Genomic DNA, 19,788 nt, shown 5'->3' on the forward strand with positions numbered 1-19,788 from the left:
ATGAAAGTCCCATAATTTGGATAAAAGAAATGTCTCAAATGAGAATAATAATGATTATCAGTTTAATCATCATTGTGCTGCCCTGCTTGTTGTGTGAAGGGCTTTTAAATCCCTTCATTGCATTGAAATAATCCATTTCCAGATGCCTTGTGACGCTTGTTCTTGTGCATCTACAGACCACAATGAACATAGTCAGGGAAGTGAGTTGCAAAATCAGTCACAAACTCAATGCTGGCAGACTGTGGCAAAGCTTTGATGGTAATCAATGTTTCTTGAGCAGCAAATTAGCATATTAGAATGATTCCTAAAGGACCATGTGAAACTGAAGACTGGAGTAATGATGCTGAAAACTCAGCTTTTATCACAGGAATAAATTAGCCTGGGTTTCCCCTTGCTGCAGGACGATTTTATTCACGCTGCTAGGCAGCCTGGACACCATGAACCAAATTTTTCCCTGAAATAGGGAAACAATCACAGAATGGGGAGAGAGCACAGGCGCATTTGATAGACATTCGTAGCACCCAATAATACGGCTTTGGGCATTCGTGAACCACGCCTCAAATACAAGAAAATGAACATATGGTTTCCAGACCACGTCTCATTTTAAATGATACGTGGTCTGGCGTTAGCCAGTATAAGAATAAATGACACTTTACACTATTATTACGAAAACAACAGCTATTCTAATTTGGAATAACATTTCACGTTTTGTACTGTATTTTCGATCAAATGAATGCAGCTTTCAAAAACATGAACACAAAATAAGGGCATAATAGTAGAAATGCAAGATCATTTTAAGAATACAGCAGCTATTGCTTGCTGATAAAGGCTTCCATATCATTGAAACATAATCCTGCATGTCAAACTCTTTAGTCAATCTGAATACACAGGCCAGAATAGCCAAAACATCCACCATTATATTCACAGGATGAAGCATTTAAAACAAAGGCCGAATTCTGAATGGCAAAAATAGTACACTTTTCCGCATCAAGCTCAATATGTGCATTCTTGGTATGTTCAAAAAGGGTGGAAAAACAAGGACAATTGAATCTTAGGAACAAATGGAAACACCCAGTTGGATAAACTCCACACTCATGCAAGTCTGGAGAATCATGACTGTTAATGAAAGGGGAGGGATTATCGTTAATTAGCCAAAATCGGTAGAGTACAAAAAAACAAAGGGCAGCATCTCAACAGTGTGACTAGCTGTTGGACAATGGCAGGGAGTTGGTGTGTTGCTCAGACTCTGGCACTTTGTGTTTGGTTCTGTGCGTTCTGTCATGCTGTTCCAAAGTGGAGTAATCTGCACCAAAGTCCTCAAGCTCTGATGTTCCAGCAAACTGACCTGAGGATTCAACAGCAAGCTAGTCAGCAGTTTCCTCAGTCAGTTCAAGCTAGTCAACAGTTCCCTCTGTCAGTTCAACGGCAAGCTAGTCAACAGTTTTCTAAGCCGGTTCAACAGCAAACTAGTCAGCGGTTTCTTCAGTCTGTTCAACAGCAAGCTAGTCAACAGTTTCCTCAGTCAGTTCAATGGCAAGCTAATCAACAGTATCCTAAGCCAGTTCAACAGCAAGCTAGACAACAGTTTTCTAAGCCAGTTCAACAGCAAGCTAATCAACAGTTTTCTAAGCCAGTTCAACAGCAAGCTAGTCAACATTTTTCTAAGCCAGTTCAACAGCAAGCTAGTCAACAGTTTTCTCAATCTTTTCAACAGACTAGTCAACAGTTCCCGGTGTCTGTTCAACAGCAAGCTAGTCAACAGTTCCCTCAGTCTGTTCAACAGCAAGCTAGTCAACAGTTTCCTCAGTCAATTCAAGCTAGTCAACCGTTTCCTCAGCAGTTTCAGCCGAAACAGCCAGTTGGAAAGGCAGAGCCCATTGACAAATGTGCTGTAGCTGATTATGAGCAGATCCAGTGTGGACCACCTGGTATCAGTGGTGCTGAGTGTGCAGCTATTAATTGCTGCTTTAACGGACAGCAGTGTTACTATGGGAAGGCCGGTAAGAGTGTTGAGTCAATGTAAAGGTGTTTCTTGTTAAACCGATCCTCATCAATAACCAGCTCTTGTACCTTGTTCCAGTGACTGTCCAGTGTATAAGAGATGGTCAGTTTTTGGTTGTGGTGACTAGAGATGTCACGCTGCCTCGTTTGAGCCTGGATTCAGTCCGTCTCCTGGGTGAAGATGATCCAGCTTGCAGTCCTGTGGGATCCACACCTTTCTTTGCTATATACCAGTTCCCTGTCACTGCGTGCGGCACGAGCATGATGGTGAGTAGCTGCTTGTGGTTTTGTTCTGCATGGCTTAAAGTGGACTGGATGCCAACAGTGTTGCTATTTGCAGGAGGACAGTGGATATGTGGTGTATGAAAACAGAATGACCTCCTTGTATGAAGTGGGTATCGGACCACTTGGTTCCATCACAAGGGACAGCCATTTTGAGTGGGTGATGTACAGTATGCTTCAGCAGGTTTGTTAATCGTTGACAAATGCTACAAGCTCACTGTTTGTTTTCCAGGCTTCTCTTCCAGTGTAGGTACTCTGGTACTTCTGTGGAAGCTCTGGTTGTGGAGGTCAACACTGTTCCTCCACCTCCACCAGTAGCTGCTCCTGGACCCCTCAGGGTGGAGCTTAGGCTAGCAAATGGTCAGTGTGTCACCAAAGGCTGTGCAGAAGGTAAGTATTTGACCCAAGTGTGTGCCTAAAGCTTTTCCAAAGCTCCAGGTTGCAGTGGTTTCTGGTTAAATGCTGTTCTTCCTCAGGGGATGAGGCGTACACTTCCTACTACAGTGATGCTGATTATCCTGTTACAAAAGTCCTGCGGGAGCCTGTGTATGTTGAGGTGCACGTTATGGAGAGGACCGACCCCAACATTGTCCTGATGCTGGGACATTGCTGGGCGACGTCAACCCCCAGTCCACTCAGTCTACCCCAATGGGACCTTCTGGTTGATGGGTGAGTAAGGCCAGTCTTTGTCCATCTAGTGTGCTGTAAGGCGTTTCTGATTCCCTCTTTTCCTTTCAGATGCCCTTACCAGGATGATCGTTACCTGACCTCATTGGTTCCAGTGACTGGATCGTCTGGTCTTCAGTTCCCAACCCACTACAAGCGCTTTATTGTGAAGATGTTCACATTTGTTGATCCATCGTCACTGGCTCCTCTGCAGGAAACCGTATGCTCCGCAGCCTTACCTCAACCCTTAATATTAGTGCTTTTTATAGTGAATTCTATGGCTAAACCTTTTCTCCCTCTGTTAGATCTTCATCCACTGTAGTGCAGCAGTGTGCCATCCCTCTTCTGGCTCCTGTGAGCAAAGCTGCACTAGGAAAAGTGAGTGCTCGCTGTAAACCGACTTGGGAACCGTGGGAATTTGGTTTTTAAGTGCTCCTCATGCTTCTACCACTTCTTCTCTTTCAGGAAGGGACACTCCCATCAAGACCATCTCTAGTGGGGAAACTGTGGTGTCTAGTGGAGAAGTTAACCTGGTCATGTCAATTTAGATTTAATAAATTGGTGTTGATGTTCAATGAGTTGGCTCTTGCGTGACTGTTCTTGGTTTTATTTACTGGGCCACACAACTAAAGTTCCATTTGTGCTTTAGCAAGGTTGTTCATTCTGATTGGTGCTTGATTTGAACTAAACAAGCCAATCTTCTGCCCAAGCCATTTCACTGAACTTCTAGGCAAGCTCCAGTTGCAAACCTGGGTTCCTATGCTTCTGTAAAGCTCAATATTGTATATACAGTAGCAGGGTGCAGACTTTTTCTCGCAGATTATTTTGCCAAGGAATAACATAATGGTAATTGTGACTTATTTCACAATTGTGAGTTTCTTGGACTTATGACTTGCAGTATATCTGGCGACTAGACCCTGCATATGTGTAGATGTTCTTTTGATTTTTTTGTGTTCACATGAAAGTCCCATAATGTGGATAAAAGAAATGTCTCAAATGAAAATAATAATGATTATCAGTTTAACCATCATTGTGCTGCCCTACTTGTTGTGTGAAGGGCTTTTAAATCCCTTCATTGCATTGAAATAATCAATTTCCAGATGTCTTGTGACGCTTGTTCGTGTGCATCTACAGACCACAATGAACATAGTCAGGGAAGTGAGTTGCAATCTCAGTCACAAACTCAATGCTGGCAGACTGTGGCAAAGCATTGATGGTAATCAATGTTTCTTGAGCAGCAAATTAGTATATTAGAATGATTCCTAAAGGACCATGTGAAACTGAAGACTGGAGTAATGATGCTGAAAACTCAGCTTTTATCACAGGAATAAATTAGCCTGGGTTTCCCCATGCTGCCTTGCTGCAGGACGATTTTATTCACGCTGCCAGGCAGCCTGGACACCAAGAACCAAATTTTTTTCCTGAAATAGGGAAACAATCACAGAATGGGGAGGGAGCACAGGCGCATTTGATAGACATTCGTAGCACCCAATAATACGGCTTTGGGCATTCGTGAACCACGCCTCAATTACGAGAAAATGAACATATGGTTTCCAGACCACGTCTCATTCTAAATGATACGTGGTCTGGCGTTAGCCAGTATAAGAATAAATGACACTTTACACTATTATTACGAAAACAACAGCTATTCTAATTTGGAATAATATTTCACGTTTTGTACTGTATTTTCGATCAAATAAATGCAGCTTTCAAAAACATGAACACAATATAAGGGCATAATAGTAGAAATGCAAGATCATTTTAAGAATACGGCAGCTATTGCTTGCTGATAAAGGCTTCCATATCATTGAAACATAATCCTGCATGTCAAACTCTTTAGTCAATCTGAATACACAGGCCAGAATAGCCAAAACATCCACCATTATATTCGCAGGATGAAGCATTTAAAACAAAGGCCGAATTCTGAATGGCAAAAATAGTACTAGTAAACTTTTCCGCATCAAGCTCAATATGTGCATTCTTTGTATGTTCAAAAAGGGTGGAAAAACAAGGACAATTGAATCTTAGGAACAAATGGAAACACCCAGTTTGATAAACTCCACACTCATGCAAGTCTGGAGAATCATGACTGTTAATGAAAGGGGAGGGATTATCATTAATTAGCCAAAATCGGTAGAGTACAAAAAACCAAAGGGCAGCATCTTAACAGTGTGACTAGCTGTTGGACAATGGCAGGGAGTTGGTGTGTTGCTCAGACTCTGGCACTTTGTGTTTGGTTCTGTGCGTTCTGTCATGCTGTTCCAAAGTGGAGTAATCTGCACCAAAGTCCTCAAGCTCTGATGTTCCAGCAAAGGTTTCAACAGCAAGCTAGTCAGCAGTTTCCTCAGTCAGTTCAAGCTAGTCAACAGTTCCCTCTGTCAGTTCAACGGCAAGCTAGTCAACAGTTTTCTAAGCCGGTTCAACAGCAAACTAGTCAGCGGTTTCTTCAGTCCGTTCAACAGCAAGCTAGTCAACAGTTTCCTCAGCAGTTTCCTCAGTCAGTTCAATGGCAAGCTAATCAACAGTATCCTAAGCCAGTTCAACAGCAAGCTAGTCAACAGTTTTCTAAGCCAGTTCAACAGCAAGCTAATCAACAGTTTTCTAAGCCAGTTCAACAGCAAGCTAGTCAACAGTTTTCTAAGCCAGTTCAACAGCAAGCTAGTCAACAGTTCCCTCAGTCTGTTCAACAGCAAGCTAGTCAACAGTTTTCTCAATCTTTTCAACAGACTAGTCAACAGTTCCCGGTGTCTGTTCAACAGCAAGCTAGTCAACAGTTCCCTCAGTCTGTTCAACAGCAAGCTAGTCAACAGTTTCCTCAGTCAATTCAAGCTAGTCAACCGGTTCCTCAGCAGTTTCAGCCGAAACAGCCAGTGGGAAAGGCAGAGCCCATTGACAAATGTGCTGTAGCTGATTATGAGCAGATCCAGTGTGGACCACCTGGTATCAGTGGTACTGAGTGTGCAGCTATTAATTGCTGCTTTAACGGACAGCAGTGTTACTATGGGAAGGCCGGTAAGAGTGTTGAGTCAATGTAAAGGTGTTTCTTGTTAAACCGATCCTCCTCAATAACCAGCTCTTGTACTTTGTTCCAGTGACTGTCCAGTGTATAAGAGATGGTCAGTTTGTGGTCGTGGTGGCTAGAGATGTCACGCTGCCTCGTTTGAGCCTGGATTCAGTCTGTCTCCTGGGTGGAGATGATCCAGCTTGCAGTCCTGTGGCATCCACACCTTTCTTTGCTATATACCAGTTCCCTGTCACTGCGTGTGGCACGAGCATGATGGTGAGTAGCTGCTTGTGGTTTTGTTCTGCATGGCTTAAAGTGGACTGGATGCCAACAGTGTTACTATTTGCAGGAGGACAGTGGATATGTGGTGTATGAAAACAGAATGACCTCCTCGTATGAAGTGGGTATCGGACCACTTGGTTCCATCACAAGGGACAGCCATTTTGAGTGGGTGATGTATGCTTCAGCAGGTTTGTTAATCCTTGGCAAATGCTACAAGCTCACTGTTTGTTTTCCAGGCTTCTCTTCCAGTGTAGGTACTCTGGTACTTCTGTCGACGCTCTGGTTGTGGAGGTCAACACTGTTCCTCCACCTCCACCAGTAGCTGCTCCTGGACCCCTCAGGGTGGAGCTTAGGCTAGCAAATAGTCAGTGTGTCACCAAAGGCTGTGCAGAAGGTAAGTATTTGACCCAAGTGTGTGCCTAAAGCTTTTCCAAAGCTCCAGGTTGCAGTGGTTTCTGGTTAAACGCTGTTCTTCCTCAGGGGACGAGGCGTACACTTCCTACTACAGTGATGCTGATTATCCTGTTACAAAAGTCCTGCGGGAGCCTGTGTATGTTGAGGTGCACGTTATGGAGAGGACCGACCCCAACATTGTCCTGATGCTGGGACATTGCTGGGCGACGTCAACCCCCAGTCCACTCAGTCTACCCCAATGGGACCTTCTGGTTGATGGATGAGTAAGGCCAGTCTTTGTCCATCTAGTGTGCTGTAAGGCGTTTCTGATTCCCTCTTTTCCTTTCAGATGCCCTTACCAGGATGATCGTTACCTGACCACATTGGTTCCAGGTACTGGATCGTCTGGTCTTCAGTTCCCAACCCACTACAAGCGCTTTATTGTGAAGATGTTCAAGTGCATGTGCATGATTCAAGAATTTACAGAGATTTATTCACATTATTTGAATGTAGTAAGGAAAAATATATCAAGCTCACTGTATTACATACACTTACACATGCTTATCCTAACAGAACTGAATTTTTCCATTATACAGGTGATTACAGCAGGATCCTGCCTGGAAACAGGTGTTTTATGACCCCATTTCCTGACCAGTTACAATGCCGCTCTAGCCAGGACAAGGGCACACAATGAAGTGAATTTTAGCCAACTAAAGTGTCTGAAAAGTCTGAGGGTTGCACCTGGCAGGGCCAATAATATTGCAAATAATATTGCTCTGTGTGAAAATATATTAGCACTTAAGTTCCTATGAAGCAACTCTATCTCTAGTGCCAGTTTTTTTTTTCTTTAAGTTGTCAAGTATTTTCAAAATAGTAGGGGTAGGGTGAAGCTGTCAACACATGGCTTATGCATCAAAGATAATAGGAAAAGTACAACACTGCCCACCTCTGCATCACTGCTAGACTCTTCTGTAAATGTGGACTCCTGCAACTCATATTGCATTCAGAAATAATTCAAGTGCAAATTAAGTAAAGCTATTTATGCACTTAAAGATACCTGAGAGGGTTTCTTCACTGCCCTGTGCATTGGGGAAAAATGGGCATTGCAAAGTGTTGTACTTTCTTCCCTTTTGATGCAACATTAGAAAAAGTCCACTTACTGCACATGCTTCAGCCACTTGCTTGGGAACACATAAAAGTGTTAGTGTATTGAAGTGATACAATGAAGTACACTGGGGGAAATGTGATCAATAACTCATGGCAACATATATTTAAAAAAAAAAAATGTTACATTAACTTATGTAGTTAATTAATTAAATTATGTAGTTCCCTTTCGTAGTCACTTCAAGTTATGTCAGAAGTGATGGAGATTGGGGGTTTTGCATAGAAAGTCAATCCTCTTCGAGTATTTAAAAACGAGCCAATGGCTCAGAATGGGGCTGCGGAATTTGCATAGCGTAACTCCGCCCCACCTTGTGGGTATAAAAGGAGGAAGTGAACGCAACCGCAGTATGTTTTCGCTTCGGAGCCAAGAGACTTCTTCACTCCTAAAGCCATTCGCACTGATTCAAGACTCTTTGAGACGAGCGTCCTCTTCAGTGTTGGTGTGACGGCGGTACCCAGCGAGATTCTGCATCGCCTGCGATCTGAGCAGTGGTCTGCCAGACTTTGCGCTTCTCCCTGGTCGCCTCAGCGCTGAAAGAGTGAATTTCCTCCTCTCATTGAAAGAGCTGCACGGCACGTCTTTTTAAAGATGGTTCGCCCGTGTTCTTCTGGGTGCGGTCGATTCATGTCATTTTCTGATGGTCACGATCGCTGCGCTGTGTGTCTGGGCATTCAACATGCAGCAGCAGCGTTCGTGGATGACTCATGTTCCTTCTGTGGGAACATGACCATCTCTACACTGAGGTCTAGACTCAATGATCTGACAAAAGTGAGAGTCCCCGTCTCCGCTACTCGATCTGCTTCTTCCACGAGAAGCTCTTCGACTCGAGGACAGGGTGATCTGACGGTGACGGTGTGGAACAAAGCCCCGACGTCAGTTCCTCGGGTCACACCTCCCGCCCCAGTGGCAGAGCCAGCGAGCGCCGGTTCGATTCAGCCATCTGCCTCTTCGCAGGTACCGTCTGTTTCGTTCGGCGCTCCAGATGATGATGCGATGTCGATCGCGGCATCACAAGGCGGGCTTGAGTCCTCGGGAAGTGAGGATGCGGCTGCGTTACCTCCCTCGGAAGCGCCAGCGTTGCCCATGTCTGATCCCGAGATGACGGCCATGCTATCTCGGGCCGCTGTGAGTATCGGGCTAGAGTGGAACCCTCCGCCCTGCCCCGATCTCTCACGGATGGATAGTTGGTTTTTGGGTAAGGCTGCCGCCGCAAGGCCACAGCCGACCCCAATTCCCTTCTTTCCCGAGCTGCATGTGGAGCTGACGCGCACTTGGAAGGCTCCTTTGTCCTCCCGAGAGCGCGCTCCAGCCTCCCCCGCCTTTCCTCCCCTCGACGGTGCGGCCACCCGTGGGTACACTGGGATGCCTCCGGTGGAGCGCCTCCTCCTGCGGTCCTCCTTAGCACCCATCCAAAGCCTGTAGGTTCTCGTCTGCCATGGCGGCGCGTTCCTATAGAGCGGCGGGACAGGCGGCCTCCGCCCTGCATGCGATGAGCACTTTGCAGGTTTTCCAAGCCAAACTGCTCAGAGATATGCACGAGGGGGGGACTGACCAAACGGCCTTTGATGAGCTGCGAGCCGCCACCGACCTTGCTCTCCGGGCAACGAAGGTGGCCGCTTGCTCCGTTGGTCAGGTGATGGCCACTAGCGTGGTCCAGGAGCGCCATCTCTGGCTTAACCTGGCAGACACACGGGAAGCCGAGCGGACTCGTCTGCTCGACGCCCCGCTCTCCCAGGTTGGCCTTTTCGGCGGTGCAGTCGAGGACTTTGCCCAGCAGTTCTCGACTGCCCAGAAGCAGACGGAGGCGATCAAACATGTTCTGCCCCGACGGCCAGCTGCTGCCTGCACCCAGCCGTCGGTGCAGACGCCTCCTCCTGCTCGCCGCCGAGGACGCCCCCCTGCGGCTCCCCTCCCTCCCACGCGGCCCCAGCAGCAGCCTTCATCCGGGTCGCGGAGGAGGCCGCAGGCAGGCGTCACAGCCCCCTCAGGCCCCGCTAAACGCCAGGCGAAGCAACGTTCCTGAGAGGGGCTGCTCAGTGATGAAGTCGAGTGTTTCCCAGGAGGTGGTAGCAGGCCCCCTCCTTCCCCCGGTGGAGGGCCGGGGGAGAATCTTTTGTTCTCAGCTCCCCGCTGCTCACCCACAGGTGGGCAGCACCCTGAGTTGGTTAAAGAAAGACTTGACATCATCACTGAGCACACAGACAGGAATGGGTGCGCTCGACGTCCCAGCGCGTCGACCCACTCATTCCTCTTTGTCTCTGAGGGTGCGGAAGGGAGCGTGCGTTGTCCCTCGACTATGCCACTCCCCTCCCCCTCTATCGCCAGACCCCCGGCAGAACAGGCCCCAGTGGAACGTGCGTCCTTCCCTGGTCTCTTCTCTCGGGAGCGGGGCTCGACTGGGCATCCGGACGGGGTAACTCCTGGACGCATGCCGGTCTCCCCGCCTCGCTGCCCCTCCGGGGGGATGTCTGTGGTTCGTATGACCCCGCTGGTACAGTTCCTGGGAGCTTGGCTAGAGCTCCCCGGCCTGTCCCGCTGGATCATCAGAACGATCAGATTTGGCTACGCGATACAGTTCGCACGGTCTCCTCCCCGTTTCAGGGGAGTTCGCTCCACGATGGTCGGTGGCAATGCCCCGGTCATGAGAGCCGAGATTGCGACCCTGCTGGCGAAGGGTGCAATCGAGACGGTCCCTCCAGCCGAGATGAGGTCCGGGTTTTACAGCCCCTACTTCATTGTCCCCAAGAAAACCGGTGGGTTACGACCGATCCTGGATCTGCGCATTTTAAACCGTGCTCTTCATCGACTACCGTTCAAAATGCTCACAGCCAAACGCATTTTCGAATGCGTTCGGCCTCAGGATTGGTTTGCAGCGATCGACCTGAAGGACGCGTACTTTTTCATGTCTCCATTTTACCTCGACACAGACCGTTTCTTCGGTTTGCTTTCGAGGGCCAGGCATATCAGTACGCGGTTCTCCCATTCGGGTTAGCTCTGTCACCTCGCATCTTTACGAAGATCGCCGAGGCAGCCCTTGTTCCCCTTCGCAAACACGGGGTTCGCATACTGAACTATCTCGACGACTGGCTGATACTGGCACACTCTCGAGAGCAGGTTTGCGAACACAGAGACCTGGTGCTCCAGCACCTAGCCCGTCTGGGCCTTCGGGTCAACCGGGAGAAGAGCAAACTTTGCCCCGTGCAGAGGATCTCTTTTCTTGGTATGGAGATAGACTCGGTCGCCATGTCCGCGCAGCTCACGAACGAGCGCACGCACTCACTGCTGACTTGTCTTCGACAGTTTGAGGGCAAGAGTGCGGTTCCACTGAAACTTTTTCAGAGGCTCCTAGGGCATATGGCATCCGCAGCCGCGGCAATGCCGCTCGGATTGCTTCATATGAGACCGCTTCAGCTGTGGCTTCGCGATCGAGTCCCGAGGTGGGCATGGCATCGCGGCTTGCTCCGAGTTCCAGTGACTACAGCGTGCCACCGAACCTTCTTCCCGTGGTCGAACCTCAGCTTTTTACGGGTTTCCAGGCATCTCGTTGTCTCCACGGATGCATCTACCACGGGTTGGGGTGCCATGTGCAATGGGCATGCAGCCGCGGGGTCCTGGACAGGACCCCAGCGCCTCATGCACATAAATTGCCTCGAGCTGCTGGCAGTACGCCTGGCCCTGCACCGCTTTCGAGCACTGCTCAGGGGTCAACACGTACTTGTCCATTCAGACAATACCGCTGCAGTAGCGTACATCAACCACCAGGGTGGTCTTCACTCACGCCGGTTGTCGCAGCTCGCCCGCCACCTCTTGTTATGGAGTCAGAAGTACCTGAGGTCCCTTCGTGCAGTGTACATTCCAGGAGACCGGAACCTGGCAGCCGACGAGCTGTCACGGGTCCGCCCTATCTCCGGCGAATGGCGACTCCATCCCCAGACGGTCCAGCTGATTTGGGACCAGTTCGGGGAGGCACAGATAGACCTGTTCGCCTCCCGGGACTCATCCCACTGCGCCCAGTTTTATTCCCTGTCCGAGGGCACGCTCGGCACAGACGCACTGGCGCACAGCTGGCCGCGGGGCCCACGCAAGTATGCGTTTCCCCCAGTGAGCCTTTTTGCACGGGTGTTGTGCAAGATCAAGGAGGACGAGGAGCAGGTCTTGCTGGTAGCCCCTTATTGGCCCACCAAGACGTGGTTCTTCGAACTCATGCTCCTCGCGACAGCACCTCCTTGGCCTATTCCTCTCTCTGAGACAAGATCTACTCACTCAGAGACGGGGCACTCTGTGGCACCCTCGTCCCGATCTCTGGAGACTACACGTGTGGCTCCTGGACGGGACGAGGCAGGTTTGAGTTCGCTGCCACCTGTGGTGGCGGCAACCATCACTTCCGCTAGAGCGTCGTCCACGAGACACCTTTACGCGTTGAAGTGGAACCTCTTCGTCAGCTGGTGCTCTTCTCGCGGAGAAGACCCCCGGAGATGTTCGATCGGTGTCGTGCTTTCCTTCCTGCAAGAAGGGTTGGAGCGTAGGCTGTCGCCCTCCACCCTTAAGGTTTACGTCGCGGCCATTGCCGCGTCTCATGACGCAGTAGAAGGTAAGTCCATCGGTAAGCACGACCTGGTCATCAGGTTCCTGAGGGGAGCGAGGAGGCTACATCCGCCTCGTCCTCCCCTCGTGCCCTCTTGGGACCTCTCAGTAGTTCTAAGTGCTCTGCAGAGGCATCCCTTTGAGCCTTTGCAATCGGTAGAGTTAAAGTTTCTGTCCATGAAGACAGCACTCCTGGTTGCACTGGCCTCCATCAAAAGGGTAGGGGACCTGCACGCATTCTCCGTTGACGAAGCGTGCCTGGAGTTTGGGCCGGCTTACTCTCACGTGATCTTGAGACCCCGGCCTGGATACGTGCCCAAGGTTCCCACCACTCCCTTCTGGGACCAGGTGGTAAACCTGCAAGCGCTGCCCCTGGAGGAGGCAGACCCAGCCTTGGCACTGCTCTGTCCGGTACGTGCACTCCGCACCTACGTCGACAGAACGCGGTGTTTCAGGACCTCAGACCAGCTCTTTGTCTGTCATGGGGGGAGCCAGAAGGGAAGAGCTCTCTCAAAGCAACGGCTGTCTCACTGGATAGTGGACGCCATTGCTTTGTCTTACCAGCAGCAAGGCCGTCCGTGCCCCCTTGGTGTGACGGCCCATTCCACTCGGAGTGTGGCCTCCTCTTGGGCTCTAGCGCATGGCGCCTCGCTAACAGACATTTGCAGAGCTGCAGGCTGGGCGACACCAAACACCTTCGCGAGATTCTATAATCTGCGAATTGAGCTGGTGTCCTCTCACTTACTCGCTTCCGCCAGTACTGGACCCGCTAAGGTGTCTTCGCTTGCATTCCACTCCTCGGACTGGATAAGTGCGATATTCCTCAGTGTCTTCCGTTGAAGCCTTGAGTCCTCCAGCACCGACGATGCGGGCACCACTGCTGTTGCTCTGGATGCCGGCTAGGTGCCTCCATGTGCACGGTTCCCTATGGTAACTGTCTCATGTGTATTATCCACTGTAAGCCTCTCTAAGCATGTGTCTTCCCTTGGCAAGCCATCTGCCACCCCTGGAGTCAAAATTGTATTAGCCACTTGCGGTTGGTGCTCCAGTGACCTCCATATGCGTCCCTATGCGGCCATATGTGTATTTGTAAGTCCTCCTTCGGTAGGCATCTGGTAGCATGTCCCTCCCGGGATTTGTTTCCCAGTGTACCTTGGTATTCCTGTGTCAAAGTAGGTTCCCTGGTTATGCTTTTCAGGGGCCCAGACTTTCGCAGGGCACTGGAAGACAGCTTGAAGTTGGCGTGATGGCACAGACCCCCAATCTCCGTCACTTCTGACGTAACTCGAAGTGACTACGAAAGGGAACGGAGACGTTAGGTCTTCCTGCCACTTCGGCTGTAATGCTGGGTAGACGCCTGAGTTCAGTCTTGGCTCCTCAGCGAAGACATACTGCGGTTGCGTTCACTTCCTCCTTTTATACCCACAAAGTGGGGCGGAGTTACGCTATGCAAATTCCGCTGCCCCAAGGCATTTTCATGCCATTGGCTCGTTTTTAAATACTCGAAGAGGATTGGCTTTCTATGCGAAACCCCCAATCTCTGTCACTTCTGACGTAACGTCTCCGTTCCCTACTCAGGAAACGAGGGTTACATCCGTAACCGAGACGTTTCACATTCACATATGTAGACTTTCACAAGTCAAAGCAATTCATTACTACTCAAGGTTTAACAGCTGATATGACTGGACAGCCATTTGGATTATAGACCTACTTAATTTAATGCAGCAACAATTTATTTTATTGTGTACTAGGATCATTTAAAGTTCATTTACCAGCAGTGAAGGTGTTGCTGCTCCTGACTGTGGGACTGAGGAAGAGCTGAACACAAGGATGCCCTCCACAAGGTTCACATTTAACCCAAGGGCCTGCTCTTCTGCCTGGGTAATGTGGGGTTGCAGGACCACCACCTGTTTGTTTTTCTTTTCTTTCTTTTTTTCTCAGCCTTTTTCTTGCTTTTATAAACAGGCAAACGTTTATTTACAGTGCCTTTTTAAAATGGATTAGTTAGTACAAATTACTATTATGTAGAATATTCTAGTACTTCACTTTTACTTGTTCCTATGTTCTAGCAGTGGGTGTGACTCTGACATTACAATGAAAAAAGTTATAAATTATTTAGAAATTATTAAAATATAAATAAAATATAAAAATATATACTGTAATAAGTGCTAAAAACATCTAACTACAAACTTAATTTGTCTGCTTCTTTTAGCCGGCTCTCTCTCCTGGCTTTTGCACACTTTAAGGTGTTTCTTGTGTTTTAATTAAGTTTTCAAATTCAGCTTATCCTTCAAGCAATAACTCTTGCTCTTCTGTGGAGAAAAAAGCAGAGCGCGCTCTTTGGCCACGGCAAACAGCCAATAGCAGCGTTGCTGATCAATGTTTCTACTATCGATACATATCCCCTTTTAACACAGCGCATGAACGCGCAATGATCTCACATAACTCAATCCAGCTATACTAATCATAACCGGCAGTAAAGTTCAAAGAACCAAATTAGTTGGATCATGATGAGCATGATGATATTATCTTGGATGTCTCATTTGATCTCGGATGTTTTAAGCAACGGGCCCCAGGAGGAGCGGCTATGTCAAGCCAGGTGTAATTAATTCAGATAAGTGGGTGTCAACAGCTTTCTTCAAGAGACTACACAGTCCATCACAAATTCATTGATGCTACAATGGATAAGTTGCCTGCGCCATACTTCCAGTGTTGGGTGTAACTAATTACTGAGTAATTTGTTACTATAATTTAATTACTTTTCCCTTGAAAATGTAAAGTAAGGGATTACTCTTCATCTATCTGTAATTTAATTACAGTTACTTCTGATGTAATTGAGGTAAATACTGTTTATAGATCAATCCGATCTCACAGTGATTCGTATGCATTTTATGAGGTGTCTAAGACCGCACTCGTACAAATTCGTATGAATTATTGTAAAATATTTATGAAAAAAGTGTGAAATGTCATGAGATCAGACATAAAACAATAGTGGGTTTAACATCAAAGTGGATTGTCTGATGCTAAAAATTATGCTTTTATAATGTAACCTTCTCCACCTTGGTCTGTTTAAGGATAATTCATGCAATTTTATAGTATTTATTTGAAAGAATTAAAACTGATTCACACCAAATGAGCAACATATTTTAAAGGAACACTCCGACTTTTTGGGACTTTAGCCTATTCACCTTACCCCCCAGAGTTAGATAAATCCATACATACCTTTTTCATCTCCGTGCGTGCTATAAGTCTGTTTGACGCACCCACCGCTAGCCTAGCTTAGCACAAAGACTCGATGTGACTGGTTGCAGCTTTCATACTGATCCAAATGAGTGGCAAAATAACGCAAACGTTTTCCTATTTACATGTTGTGATTTGTATAGTCACATAATGTACAAATACAGGGTTCTCAAGTCTCACGCATTGGCCGTGAGACACACTCATTTCGACCGGTTCACACGCTCACACGCCACACTGTGTATTTCTCACGCTGAAAAGGCAATGCCAACCAAGTTGTCCTGGCTGAAAGCTTTCTAACGTACATACGAGGCGCAGGCAAACAAAGTGAAGTTTCCTGACGCCAGCGCAAATCTCCGCCAGATTGCGTTCGTTACTAGGCAACATATATGCGTGCTGCGTGCACCACTGATCTATACATGACATGTCATTCAGTAGCGCGAACACACGGAAATGGACGGAACATCCTCGGTATCCTAGGTAACCAACAACATCGCGCGAACACATGTGTCGTGATGGAGAAGAAGATAAGTTGGAAGAAGCTCGTCTAACATTTTTGGGCTAGAACATTTAATATGTAGCCCATCATACATTATTATTGATGCAGTCAAAAACTCTACAACTACTTTGCAACCAGGGTCAGTTTGGCTTTCTTACGTTATCTGAAACTAAGAGAAATGTTAGTGGGTATGGAAAGGAATGAAGATTTACTGATTTTATTTTAAATTATATTATACTGTAATATTAATAGTCTTTCTAGTTACATTAAGGATGTATTACAGCAGATTGCTCTGGGTAATATTTAATCATTGTCATAATGTTGCAATTGTATTTTTCAAAGATGTCAGGAAAAAAGCAGAAAGATATTTTGTCATTTTGGGCACCAAAGGGTAAGCCCCCTAAAAAGGTTGCCAGATTAGAGGAGGAGACAGTGGAAGAGGTGGTGCACTCTAATCTGTCCATTTGTTCTCAATGTCCCACCACACAATAAATCATTCGTCTAGATAGAAGACGCATTCAAAAATCAAAATGCAATTTTTAAAGATTTGTTTCAAATTGGAGCAATTTGTTATATTTTTGGTTAGCTATATTTGTAATACTGCATTAAAGAGTATTTGATGTGATGAATTGCTCTGTCATTTATCAGATTTACTAATTGTTATAATTTTAATTTGTTCTGGTTAATTATGAACAATGGGTAAAATTGGGGGCGGGGATGGGTGGGGCGGGGCTTCATTATGGCTCCTGCCCTAACCGCGTGTGATCTCACTCCAAGCTTTTGCTCAAACTTGAGAACCCTGCAAATAACAAAGTCAAATGAGACACAGACATCTTTTAACCGTATAAAACCTGGGAACTATTCTCTGAAGGCGAAGCACTGCTACTTTGACGGCGTAATAACCGCATCACCGGAGACACGCCGTGGTGAGGAGCGGAGAGTTCGCTCGGTGTTTGGGTAATAGAGTCAGCAATTTATAAATAGTAAAAGCGTAGTTTAGAGTCATGGGTTTTCGCTCTATTGTAAATAGCTGCGACAAACAGGGGAGGCAATACCATGTTTCACAGAATTCCAACTAAAAACGCTGACTGGATGAAGAAATGGATAACTTACTCTGGATATTTATCCAAACACACCTAAGATTATCAAGGGACATTATGTTTGCTCGGTACATTTCAATGAGGACGACTATTTTGAAAAAATGGAATTTGCCACACGGACCATAATGTGCTGAAGGATACGGCCATCCCATCGATAGCACAGACAGGACAAGTGGATCACCTGCGGCTGAGGTAAGTGTTCCGTTATGTTTTTAGATGACCTACTGTAACAGTGCCTTTAGCCAGATCTAATGTAACGTTAGTGACACTATATGATTAGGGTATGAATATGTTTTTATCTTGATGCGGTGCGGACGCGCTTGGGAAAAAAAACGAGCGCGTTTACCGCGTTGAACTTGCACCCTGCGCGCGGCGCGCCTAGTAGCCTAAATTTGAAATAACCATGGAAATAACGAACTTGAGCGTGCAAAAGGGTGCGATAGGCTGTGAGTTCATTGTGCAAAAACAATTTGTGCTATTACTTTCCCCTTATTCTATCCTATAGTAATGCAATACTGTATATTATATAGGCAAATGTATTTACTGTTGAATACATTTGGTTCAGCTAATAAATTGCATTTAAAATATATTGATTCCTGTAATAATAATTATTTATTCATGTGATATTTATAAATCTGGGTGCGTTTTTGGTTGGAAATCAATGAAACATGGTACTGTATTACCTGGTCTCCCCTGTTTATTGTCACAGCTCATACAATAAAGCAAACACCCATGATAAACTTTGCTTTTCTATCTAATGTTAGTAATTGCTGACTCTTTATTCCAACGCTGAGCGAAGCGAACTCTCTGCTCCTCGTCACGGTGCGTCTCAGGTGATGGTTATCACTCTGCCCAAGTAGCAGTGCTTCCCCTTCAGAAAATATAGTATTTATACGGTCAAAAGATGTCTGTGTCTCATATTGTCACAACGCGTCAGGAACGAGACAGAAAGCAAATATGCAAATCCAATCGCAAGCATTTATTAATCCCACTAACAGATAATCCAGGGACCTCAGAACAGGGCAGAGAAACCGGCAGGAACCGAGTGACATTTAGACAACAACCGACAACCAACAACTGAAACACAGGGGTATAAATACACAGACAAACAAGCTAATCAAGCTAACAAGGGGGTGTGGTAAATAAGAAACACCTGTGGACACTGAGCAACATCATAACAAAAGACAAGACACATGGTAGGATCACATGACAAACAAGGAAACACGTGATACACAAAGCAAAACAAAACCCACAACGTGACATAGCCTCCCCCCTATGGGCGGCTCCCGACGCCCCTAGTGTAACACCCAAAACAAAACCCAAAACACAAGTTCAGGAGGGTGGTGACGCGGAGGTGGTCCTGGGGGAGGTAAGGAGGGCCAAGTCTGTGCAGGGGAACAGGACCAGACTTGGAGCAGACGACCAGGCGAAGGCCAGGGCGGAGCAGGACCAGGCGAAGGCCAGGGCGGAGCAGGACCAGGCGAAGGCCAGGGCGGAGCAGGACCAGGCGAAGGCCAGGGCAGAGCAGGATCAGGCGACGGCCAGGGCGGAGCAGGACCAGACGAAGGCCAGGGCGGAGCAGGACCAGGCGAAGGCCAGGGCGGAGCAGGACCAGGCGAAGGCCACGGCGGTGAAGACCCCTCGGGCGGCCACGGCGGTGAAGACCCCTCGGGCGGCCACGGCGGTGAAGACCCCTCGGGCGGCCACGGCGGTGAAGACCCCTCGGGCGGCCACGGCGGTGAAGTCCCCTCGGGCGGCCACGGCGGTGAAGTCCCCTCGGGCGGCCACGGCGGTGAGAGCCCTTCGGGCGGCCACGGCGGTGAGAGCCCTTCAGGCGGCCGTGGCTGGGACACTGGGCCCCCCCCCAAAAAATATTTGGGTTGAGTCCCCGGGTGAAGGGCAGATGGGGAGTGGATGGTCTCTGGCCGGACGGTCTGGACGGTCTCTGGCCGGACGGGCTGGACGGTCTCTGGCTGGACGGGCTGGACGGTCTCTGGCTGGACGGGCTGGACGGTCTCTGGCTGGACGGGCTGGACGGTCTCTGGCTGGACGGGCTGGACGGTCTCTGGAGGGCTGGACGGAACCAGCAGTAAAGAGCATCCAGTCTCTGGAGAGCTGAACGGAGCCAGCAGTGAAGAGCCTACTGTCTCTGGAGGGCTGGACGGAACCAGAAGTGAAGAGCCTACAGTCTCTGGAGAGCTGGACGGAACCAGCAGTGAAGAGCATACAGTCTCTGGAGGGCTGGACGGAACCAGCAGCGAAGAGCATACAGTCTCTGGAGAGCTGGACGGAACCAGCAATGAAGAGCATACAGTCTCTGGAGGGCTGGACGGAACCAGCAGTGAAGAGCCTACAGTCTCTGGCGAGCTGGACGGAACCAGCAGTGAAGAGCATACAGTCTCTGGAGGGCTGGACGGAACCAGCAGTGAAGAGCATACAGTCTCTGGAGAGCTGGACGGAACCAGCGGTGAAGTGCATTCAGACTCTGGCGAGCTGGACGGAACCAGCAGCGAAGAGCATACAGTCTCTGGAGGGCTGGACGGAACCACCAGTGAAGAGCATACAGTCTCTGGAG

General features: G+C 48.1%; 3 protein-coding genes across 3 annotated transcripts in view; 2 read left to right on the forward strand and 1 right to left on the reverse strand.

The window, feature by feature from the left end:
* LOC120476379 (apolipoprotein B-100-like) overlaps positions 1-19,788 on the reverse strand; it is a 126,294-nt gene that overhangs the window by 85,485 nt on the left and 21,021 nt on the right. The gene's annotated exons all lie outside the window — the stretch shown is intronic.
* Positions 1,184-3,271, forward strand: LOC120476387 (zona pellucida sperm-binding protein 4-like). Its single transcript, XM_089125340.1, has 6 exons — positions 1,184-2,000; positions 2,081-2,268; positions 2,342-2,439; positions 2,516-2,673; positions 2,760-2,952; positions 3,022-3,271. The coding sequence occupies exons 1-6, from the start codon at positions 1,217-1,219 to the stop codon at positions 3,269-3,271; spliced, it is 1,671 nt and encodes a 556-aa protein (XP_088981466.1). The 5' UTR covers positions 1,184-1,216.
* Positions 5,115-6,912, forward strand: LOC120476383 (zona pellucida sperm-binding protein 4-like). The gene is made up of 5 exons (XM_089125341.1): positions 5,115-5,961; positions 6,042-6,229; positions 6,303-6,409; positions 6,472-6,629; positions 6,716-6,912. The coding sequence occupies exons 1-5, from the start codon at positions 5,139-5,141 to the stop codon at positions 6,910-6,912; spliced, it is 1,473 nt and encodes a 490-aa protein (XP_088981467.1). The 5' UTR covers positions 5,115-5,138.

This window comes from Pimephales promelas, chromosome 21 (genome assembly GCF_988280905.1).
Source record: "Pimephales promelas chromosome 21, fPimPro1.hap1.1, whole genome shotgun sequence".
Classification (NCBI taxonomy): Eukaryota; Metazoa; Chordata; class Actinopteri; order Cypriniformes; family Leuciscidae; genus Pimephales; species Pimephales promelas.

Excerpts from the sequence above, each read along its gene's own strand:
- LOC120476387 (XM_089125340.1), top strand. The coding sequence starts at position 1,217 with ATGGCAGGGAGTTGGTGTGTTGCTCAGACTCTGGCACTTTGTGTTTGG. Across the intron at positions 2,269-2,341 it reads CGTGCGGCACGAGCATGATG|GAGGACAGTGGATATGTGGT; the intron begins GTGAGTAGCTGC and ends TGCTATTTGCAG. Across the intron at positions 2,674-2,759 it reads CACCAAAGGCTGTGCAGAAG|GGGATGAGGCGTACACTTCC; the intron begins GTAAGTATTTGA and ends GTTCTTCCTCAG.
- LOC120476383 (XM_089125341.1), top strand. The coding sequence starts at position 5,139 with ATGGCAGGGAGTTGGTGTGTTGCTCAGACTCTGGCACTTTGTGTTTGG. Across the intron at positions 5,962-6,041 it reads GTGTTACTATGGGAAGGCCG|TGACTGTCCAGTGTATAAGA; the intron begins GTAAGAGTGTTG and ends ACTTTGTTCCAG. Across the intron at positions 6,630-6,715 it reads CACCAAAGGCTGTGCAGAAG|GGGACGAGGCGTACACTTCC; the intron begins GTAAGTATTTGA and ends GTTCTTCCTCAG.